General features: G+C 36.9%; 2 protein-coding genes across 2 annotated transcripts in view; one reads left to right on the top strand and one right to left on the bottom strand.

The window, feature by feature from the left end:
* The window catches only part of LOC146455482 (dnaJ homolog subfamily B member 6-like), a 10,223-nt gene extending 3,434 nt beyond the window's left edge, over positions 1-6,789 (top strand). The window contains exons 4-9 of the mRNA XM_085094126.1: positions 298-382; positions 1,109-1,149; positions 2,200-2,332; positions 3,923-3,978; positions 4,386-4,449; positions 5,986-6,789. Coding sequence (XP_084950252.1) covers positions 298-382; positions 1,109-1,149; positions 2,200-2,332; positions 3,923-3,978; positions 4,386-4,449; positions 5,986-6,079 — 473 coding nt within the window. The 3' untranslated portion in view covers positions 6,080-6,789. The remainder of the gene's footprint in view (positions 1-297; positions 383-1,108; positions 1,150-2,199; positions 2,333-3,922; positions 3,979-4,385; positions 4,450-5,985) is intronic.
* A 3,095-nt stretch (positions 6,790-9,884) lies between these two features.
* LOC146455481 (uncharacterized) overlaps positions 9,885-10,000 on the bottom strand; it is a 14,557-nt gene continuing 14,441 nt past the window's right edge. The window contains exon 7 of the mRNA XM_085094137.1: positions 9,885-10,000. This exon is cut by the window's right edge and continues 1,112 nt beyond it. The gene's annotated coding sequence lies outside the window, so the exon portion shown is untranslated.

Genomic DNA, 10,000 nt, shown 5'->3' with positions numbered 1-10,000 from the left:
TATTTCGTCATAGTAGCACTTTGACCACGCTATAGAAATTGAAAAATATACCAGTTTTTCTAAAGTAAAGACATTTGACACCTGTGAGTGTTCTAATTATGAATTCCAGGACAAGTTTTGACGCTTGTATAAATTAACTCCACTTGAACATTGCCCTTTTTTCTCTTGAAAATCAAGCCAGGATGTCTTCGAAACGCAGTCTCTTTTCACTGATTTTTATTTTAAACAGTCAATTTTTGTGTGGTATTCCTTCAAGTGACGTGTATTAACATGTGAATGATGTCATTCCCTCCTCAGGGGGTGGTGGTGGTGGTGGCAGTGGCATGGGAGGCTTTGCTGGATTTCACAATTTCCATTTCCGTGACCCGGATGAGATTTTTCGGTATGAATGGCTTATAATACTATTTTCTTATCCTAACGATAGATGGAAACTTGCAGTGAAAATGTGCAGTTCCTGAAAAAAACCATGCCCCCCTCGGCCCACCCCACGGAAAGTCATTGGGAATTCCTTGGGGGTTTGGGGGGGGGGGGGTCTTAAAAGTAAACATTTTAGAGGCAAATTATGAAGCTAAACTGGAATTTCCAGGGGTTGTGGGGGGTGCAAAACAACAACAAAAAAAACTTCCTTGGGGGAGTATGGATATTTCTGGAACTGCGCAATGTGGAATTGTGTGTGTACAACTTTGCAAATAATATATAAACATTAGAAAAAGTTGAGGAAAAGGTCGAGAATGGTTATCATTGTTTTAAAACTTTGGTTTATATTACAATGATAAAAATTTTTAAAGTATTTCAGCTCTATGACAGAGTCATAGTCATGTGGAACAAATAGACAGCTTATATGTCAAGGTTATGAATGAGACTATATAATATTGAAATATTTTTCTCATTGTAATAAACCAAAACTTGGTTTTACAACAATGATAATCATCCTTGAGGGTCTCATTTTATTCATTTTCTATTCTAAATTGTCAGATGGCTCTAAATTTTGGTATAAAAGGTATGATTATTAAAATTAACATCTGGGAAAAGATTGGCGATATATCATTGATGGCGTATAATAAATTAAACTTCGACAAACCATTCATAGTTTTGTTTTGTTCAACAGGGATTTTTTTCAACATGATTCTGTGTTTGAGAGTTTCTTTGGTAAGTTTGTGGTAGTGTATTTATTTGATTTACCATTAGGCATACAAATTGATTTTCCAGGCCCCGGTTGTTAAAAGAGAGGATAACTTTATCCAGTGGATAAGTAGCTGTCCAGCGGATAAAATGTACTTCAATAATAAATTGATACATTTTATTAGCTGGATAGCAACCTATCCTTTGGATAAAGTTATGATAATCTTCTCTTTGAAGAAACAGGGCCTGGTGTACAGGTGTTATATTCAGAGGACGTACATTTTCAGTTTCAGATTCCTTAAGGACGGTGCCTACTATTGTTACTGCGCATACGTTTTGCGCATCTTGAGATACTCGGATTTCCTATGGGTGGTGCCTGCTAATACAGGGATATTTTTGCGCGGTTTAAAACTATGCAGAGAAAGCAGAACTAAGCAAGTGCTCTTGGTATCCATAAAGAAAATTGGGGGTAACCATGCATTTTTTAGAGATTATAAAGCTTCAATTTGGAAAAAAAACGCCATACATTGCTTTGTGTTTTACTGCTTTTGAGAATAATTGTTGCTAAATTATTTCTAAAAATTGCGTGGTTCCCCCTAAATTTCTTTTTGGATTTCCATAGCCCTTGCTAAGATCTGCTTTTTCCGCATAGTCATAAACCGCGCAAAAATACTTCGGTATTAGTAGGCACCATCCTTAAGGTTTTGGCTTTCTCATGCCATTTTCGAGCTATGAACTTGACGCAATTGTTTTGAATGATGATAGCTAAACCCTTTAGTGATTCCACAAAGACAAGATCACCTACATTTTGAGGACTTGTTTTGACCACTACGACGTTTTCACAAAAACTCATTGTACAATGGTTATCTCGTTTTCCTGCCAAAATGACACTGGTTCACTCACGCATGCTCTTAATTGTCTATAATTTGGAAAATCTTGTAGTCATAGTTATACTCCTACTAGAATCTTAAAGTCTCTAGTTTAGCTTCAGTGGACCTCCTGCGTCTAAGCCTGTTAGTTTGGATACATGTTTTGCTTCCCTTTACTCACAATTTCCTTCCTGTTTTTGGAAATCAGGTAATAACAGAGCTCGAAGCCAGGGCAGGATGAGACCAAATGATCCTTTTATGAGTAGCTTTCCTAGTTTTGGCTTCACATCAAGTTTTGGATTTGGAAATGGTTTTGGCAGTGATCCCTTTGGATCAGGCAGGTATGGTGACTAAACTAGAGTTATAATATTTAATAAAGTAAAGTAAAGTAAAACTTTATTTATCGAGAGTGGCCCATTCAGCTACATGGCTGTTATCCAGAGGGGTTCTGGTAATAAAATGTGACAATTATAAATATAAATATAAATATAAATTAATTTAAATAGTTAATAAAAATTGACTTGTGCTGTCTCACATACAAATGTTAGAAATGATGGGTTTTAATAAAAAGTTTAAAGAAGAAAGCAATTCTTCTGCTCTTTGGATTTTAGTAGGTAGTGAATAAAAAAGGATAGAGTCTCAGAATTTAAAGGTATGTTTCCCAAGGCTATTAGTTTATGCTTGGGTAGGTGTATATCAGTTTTTCTACGAGTGGATTCCCTTGTGCTGTCTGGAGAACAACCCAAAAGTCTGGGGTACAATTGAAGGATATTAACTGGCCTAATTGGCTTGTCAGATCTTTGTTTGTATCACAAAACAAAGCACAAAACAGTGGATAAAACATCGGAGCAACATTTCCTGAAGAAATTCAAGGCTCATGAAAAACCTCTGGTGAATCTGAGCTAAAACAATGAAAAGGGATCTGAAAAGTAAAAAGAAGGTTGGTTGGTTATGCATCTCAGCCCTTTAATTGAAGCTCCGCATTGGTCCTCATGGGATGTGTTTTGAACCAAGGGAAACCATACTTTCACCTCAATTCCATCTGCTCAAGTGTTGAATAATAAATAATGTTAGTGTGACTGCTTTTGGTGGAGACAGAAGCTTCACATGGGCCTCCAGAAGGGCAAGAAGAAACTAAGACAGCTGCTATCTGGGCTGAAAACCTTGAAACATTACCCCTTGCCACTACGGAGTCTCTGTTCCTCAAGCAACAAACTCTTACAAGTACCGATGTCACGGCCAAAACCTATGGTGATCAATCCTTCAGTGTTGCAGCACCCAAACTGTGGAATACCGCTGAATCTTAGGAAAAGTTCTTCAGTAGATGTGTTTAAGAAATCTCTCTTTTCAACCAATTTTTTTAGAAACTCTTAATCTCTTTTTTGAAATGAGTGTAATTATAATAATAATGACTATTTGTAGTGGCCTTACATTTTTAGGGTGTGGAGTGGAGGGGGCTGGTTTGGTTATCACTTTCCCTTATTTGGGGACTGTTGAGCTTTGAGTGTGAAATAACCTTTGTTTACATGTTACACTCAACTCTTGCCTTGCGGGTACCTTGCTATTACGGACAGCTCGATAACACGGACAGCAGCTAAATTCCAGGCAAAAATTGATTACAAACGTTTACTGAAATAAATTCCAGCTATTAGGGACTCTCACTATTAAGGGGAAAGGTGGAACCTCTCCTTACGGACACCTCTTTAATACGGACAGTTCACTTGGTCCCTGAGAGACTGAAATCCATATAAATCCTACCTCTCTAAAACGGACACCTCTATAATGCGGACACTTATCCCTATCCCCTTGGTGTCCGTAATAAAGAGGTTCAATTGTACTTACTTGCGGTCCCGAGAGTGTCCACAATAAAGAGAGTTGACTGTACTTGTAAGTGGTGTTAATGTGACAACCTTTTTGCCTTTCACCTGTAGCTTTACATCATTCCAAAGTTTCAGTGGTGGCGGTGGAGGAGGAGGAGGAGGAGGCAGTAAGTAACCCTTGTGTTTCCTTGAACTGAACTTCCCTGTTTGATCACCTTTCTTTTTAAATCTCTCTTAAATGTTTTCCCAGTCATATCACTGTTAGTAGAAATTGAAATCCCTGCGGAAGGTATGCACCTCATAATCGAATGCAACCTTTTTCAATGCTGATGTTTTTGATTTCTATGTTGTTTTTACTCTCCAGTAAACAACTGTTTGCATGCTGCCTTTAATGCTGTAAGTTACAAGTTGTCCCAGGGGTTGGTTTTTTGATGGAGAGCTATAATTTTAATGGACAACTAAGTAAATCAAATATCTAGTAAATTTCTTGAAATATTGGCTTACTTCAAAATCTTCATAGACAGTTCTTAATCTTATTCATCTAATTTCTGGCTTGCTTTCTTTACTATTTTAGGAAATTTTAGATCAACATCAACGTCAACAAAAGTCGTTAATGGCAGGACAATTACTACCAAAAAGTAAGAGCTAAATTACATTGATTCCTGTTGCTGTAAAGTTCCTACAACTGTAATACAAGCCCTGGGAAGCTTTCTGTTTGACCAAAATGTTCGGTTCAACCAGTTGAAATGCAAAATAATGGATGCGTGGATCAGATGGATTTTTTCTGGAGTGCTCAAACAGACAACCTATTAAGAACTACTCAACTTTTTGCAATTTATTTGCTACCTTTTTGAACAGAAATTGCCATTCCATTTGCACACGGTGTCCATAATATTTAACATTTTGTTGTCTCCTTGGGGTGGGGGGGGGGGGGGTTACTATTAAGCGAGGCTTATGATTAGAGGGAATTTTGTTTTTCAAAATTAGTTGGGTTTGACCCTATAACTCAACTGAGTGGCTTGAAACTCAAAAGCTGTCAGCTTTCAACAGCTTACCCTAGCAGTCCAGTCAGAGTTGTAGTAATTTTGGAAAGACTTGATATCACAGATTTAGCATATGACATTTGGCGTACTTATATTTTGGGTTTAGGGGGATGGCACACTGGTGACAGCACTCGCCTTCCACTAGTGTGGCCTGGGTTTGATTCGCGATCTTGTCATCATATGAGGGTTGGTTCTTGTCCTTTCTCCAAGAGGCTCTGGTTTACTCCTCTACTCAAAAACCAACACTTCTAAATATTTCCAATTCGATTTGGAAAGTGTCCCCAATTAGTGCACTGCACTAAATAATTTGACAATTAAATAAAGTGATTTATTTATTATTATTATTCTTATTTTATTATTATTATTATTATCTTTTTTGGTATCTATTCTCATTATCTATGTATTTCGCACCCCACTGTTTTTTCGTTCATGTTAGATAATTGCATTCATGAATCTGCCATAGCAATAGGCCTTATCACCGTTTTCGACGCCATTTTGACAAGTAGGCATAAAACATCGCTTCTGAAAATTTCATGGATTGGAAACTTTTGGCACTAGGGAAAAAATTTTAAGAAAAAAAAATTGGATGGATGTAGCTGTAACTGTCGTGGTTAGAACTTTCCATACATTTCCCTGTATTTTTTTCCTGCAAACTATACAGTCAGGCAAATATATGGAAATGTCAAAATGCAACTTGATGCTTTCTAGCACAGCTATATTCCTCAGTCATTTTCTGTAAAATCCTTTACATAGTGCCTAAAGTTTCCAATTCATGAATTTTTCAGAAGTGGTGTTTTATGAAAATTATTTGACATCGGATTTCCATACCCACCTTCGTTTTTTCAAGACGTTTTTCCCTACTCGTCAAAATGGCATTGAAGACCGTGATAAGGCCTATGGGCCATCATTTTTATGCTGTCTTTAGCCTTCTTATGAAAGCGAGGTCTGATAAACAGACATGAATATGGAAATAACTCATATTTGCAAGTAAATTTATGAATGCTCATTGAATTTTCCTGTAAAACCAAAGCTGTACAAAACAAAAAAGTCTCAAGGCAATTTGAAAAATATTATGGCCTCTTTCACCCGGCCTGTACCCATTTTGGATGTGTTTTTTTCTCTGTTTAACAGGATTGTTGAGAATGGACAAGAGACAGTGGAGGAGTGGGAGGACAACATCTTAAAAAGGAGAATTGTTGATGGCACCCCGCAACTCACAAACTAATAATAAAAAATTGAAATACTGCATTTCCTTGATCAAGTGACCTCCTTGAATAAGTGCCATCCTCTTGAGTAAGAAATCAATTTTGTACTTAGTGACCCTCCTTTGGATAAGTCTTCCCCGTTCACCTTAAACGACAAACTCTGAGTCATAGCTTTAAAACTGAACTAGAAAAATTGTTGATTTGCTTCCTTTTCTTTTTAATGGAAGTTCTTCATCTTCTAAACAGCCGACTGTGAATCATAGAATTAAAGTGAATTGATTTGTCCATGTTGAACATCTAGTTCTTTCAGTCCTAGCATCTTTTTTTTAAGCACCCCTCCCCCCTCCCCTAAAAACGTTTTTTCAGTTAATAATTTCAATGGATACTTTCTGTAGAAAATATGGCAATGTTTGGTGATAAGGAAATTTGTTAACATGTAGCAAACTTAACATGGGTGAGGACAGCCCCTTTTGTTTGTAAACTTTGTTTTTCTGTAAGTTATTTTAATGTAAAATATTTTTATACATCTAAATGATATCTAGCATGACTATCTGACTGCATGATTGTAGCTGGTATTAAAAATATATATTAAAACATTTAGATTTAAGCACATTCTAACAGAAGCTTTCTTTTTGAATGTTGTACACTGTGTTTACTGTTTACGGTAATTTGCTGTTGGTTATTGCAAATTTCTGCTTCTTGAATAAATTTTTTATTCCTTGTGTGTTCAGCAGTTAGTGTGAGTCTGTCATATATGTTTAGTGATATTTAAGGCTAAAACGATTCTCAGTAGCTTGAAGATGTATTGAACTGTTAAACCAGTAAGGGCAAACAGTTATTGTGGTAAGAGGGTTGCAAACCATGCATTGGCAATGATCAGTGGGCTGAACCTTTTCACTCCAAAGAAAATAGGAAATTTGACCCTGGCTTAAGTAGATTACCAAGCTTTGTTTTGAAGAATGTTGGAGAGAAAACTGCTGTTGATTTGTTAAATAATTGGTGCATTTAACCTCCTTCCCCACTCAACCTCTACCGCATTCCTAACATCTAAAAGTGTCTGTTTAGTCTCCCAGCTTTAATTACTAATAATTTATTATTTACTGATGTACCCATTGTAATATAGTTGATAGTCCAGAGTGGCAATATGCTTCATAAAAGAAGGGTACAGTTCAGTACCATGGAGTGATTCTGCTTGTCAGGGGAATTCCTCCCAACAAATCACTATGTATAGGCTAGAATTTCTCAAAAAGTTATTTTATATAGAGCGATGTATTTTTCATTTGTAGAATTTATTAACTTGAATCCAAGCTGCTAGGATAATATTGCCATAGTTGTGTTGGGAAATAAACCTTGGACATAGTTTGTGTTGCTGTTTAGTGATTGTGGTCTTATGTCTCGCGGGGTGTAATGAGGATGAGTGAATATGACTTGAACTCTTAACCTAATATCAATGAACAAATTCTCCTATTTTGTCCCCATACTTTTCTTATAAATGTACTGTGGAGAAGTTATTAAAATATCAAGAAAATTCACCTTGTGAGATCATATCCTTAATTCTCATGACCTCAGGAGTTGAATAGGCATTGATATTACAAGGAGAAATTTGATGCTGATCACTGTTAGGGCTTGAAGGGTTAAGTGCTTTGATCACAATGGCCTTATTTTGTAGCTCGAGAATTAAAGGGATTCCCGCAAAAGGAGCGTATATCGCTTTTTTTGGTGAAATTTAATTTCTTTTTCGCAGGATCTCGCTAATTCTTCACATACGGACTTGTTTTTGAAATGAGAACTGTCGTTCTGTGATTTTTTACTCGTTTTTATTTTTTGGCGCCGAATCGATTTTTTCGAAAACGAAGGAAAGAATATGTCAAAACAAGCCCGTATGTAAATAATTAGCGAGATACTGCGAAAAACAAATCAATAATAAAAAAAGCGATATCAGTACGCACCATATGGGGGAATTCCTTCTCTTCAATTGTCAATAAATGTTGATGAGAGCTGGTTGATGCTTAACCTGTATTTTAAAGTCAAATGGTCGCGCTGTACTCTGGACATTCGGCAAAGTCACCATCTACTAATATACATTCTTGTTTTTATTTGAAAACTAATGCATTTGAAAATGCATGTTTTTCATCCCTACTCCAGTAGGAACCTTTAGGCCGGCCGCGGCCCAGACGCCAATGCATTTTGGGAAGAGAGGTGGATATTGAAGTAGTGCACCATCCGAAAAGCAGTCAACTGCCTTAACAGGGTTCCTACTCTTGATCTTTTGAAATTCCATGACTTTCCACTATGACATCTCCAAGTTTTCCATGACCTAAATTTGACCATTTTTCCTGGAAATCCTCTTTCATTTTGGGTATGTTTTTACTAGTTTCTTTGCAAAAAAAAAAAAAACAAAAAAAAAAAACAAAAAAATTATTTTGTACTTTTTAATAAACATCATTTTCCATGACTTCCATGAACCACATCAAAATTCCATGACCTTCCAGGCAAAAATGGAAAATGAAATTCTAAAATTCCATGACTTTCCGGGTTTTCCATGACCCGTACGAACCCTGCTTTATTGCGGACACCCTCGGGACCGCGAATTAGTGTCCTATTACTATACCACACAAGTGAATAGTGCCTTTCGCGCGCGCTGATTGGCTAACTCGGAGGTGATTAGCCAAGTACTATTCACCTCCGAGCAACCGAAGAGAAACAGGATGGCTTCCCGCTTCGCCACGGTCACTAAAGAGGAATTTATTTAGGTAAACGGGCAGCTGTTACAAAAAATACAAAAATGGCAACAAAGTTTAGTTTGACGGTATTAAATGGTAAGTTATTTAATCTTTCCAACCTCGTATTCTACGGCGAAAAATGAAACTACAATGCCTAGTTTACGCATACGAAAACTGCCGAGCACTATAATTACAATATAGACAATGAAACATCCAATTTTTAGGACCATGGTTTCGAAATCAAGACGAATTTCACACAACAATTAAAGAAATGACACCTTAGCCTCTAAACAAGTGTCTTAAAAGTTTTCATTGTTCGCAAGAAAGCGGGATGGAACTTTCTACAACAAGAAATCGCTTACCGCGCGGCGCGCGAGATTTTAAAATTTCCCACCATTTGTCTGTATACTGTCAAAAATAAAGGAATTTTGGTCCGCTAGTTATTCAGCTTGTGTGGTATATACTAAAACAATTATTCACCTCAGTGTCGGTGAAAGTGTTAGATATTTACCTCGCCGCTTCGCGGCTCGGTAAATATCCACCACTATTCACCTCCACTTCGGTGAATAATTGTTAAATAGCGAGAGTCCGTAATAGTGGAAATTTATTTCAGTCAAACGTCTGTAAAAATTTATTTTGCCAGGGATTTAGCTGCTGTCCGTAATAGCGAGGTGTCCGCGAGGCGAGAGTTGACTGTACTAGCCAGGATAGACAAAGAAAGAGGTACCTTTCAACTCACAAGTTGTTGTGGTCCAGAATTTCCTTGGCATAATTATGTTCACTGTGACACGAGAGTTTGAATTTGCGGGTGAAGTTATTGCAAAAAGTCGCACAAAAGTTTACGCTTTTCGCGAGTGTAAAGGAAAAAAGAGAATCTGGTTAAACCAACCTTGCTCTCAGGGATCACATGAGGGGAGCCGCGTCTGGTAGGCGAACATGCAGATTACAGTTCCATAACAAAAATGGGGGATACCAAGCTCGTTTTTGAGATATTATCACTTAAAGGTAGATTTAAGGGTGTTTTTGTGTAGGTTATACTGTTGCTATGGTAAAAATGTATAAAACGAATATTTGAACTGTGGGTAAAAAATTAAACAACAACAACAACAACAACAACAACAACTTTATTTACTAGTATATTACAAGCAAGTAGTGAACTCATCAAAGCGGGGGAATAAGAAGAAAAAGGAAAATGCAAATATCACACTGAATAAAAAT

The sequence above is a fragment of the Pavona decussata genome, unplaced genomic scaffold (assembly GCF_977016875.1).
Source record: "Pavona decussata unplaced genomic scaffold, jaPavDecu1.1 SCAFFOLD_273, whole genome shotgun sequence".
Lineage (NCBI taxonomy): Eukaryota > Metazoa > Cnidaria > Anthozoa > Scleractinia > Agariciidae > Pavona > Pavona decussata.
Note: the sequence above shows the minus strand (reverse complement) of the source record. Positions and strands in the feature narration are given on the sequence as shown.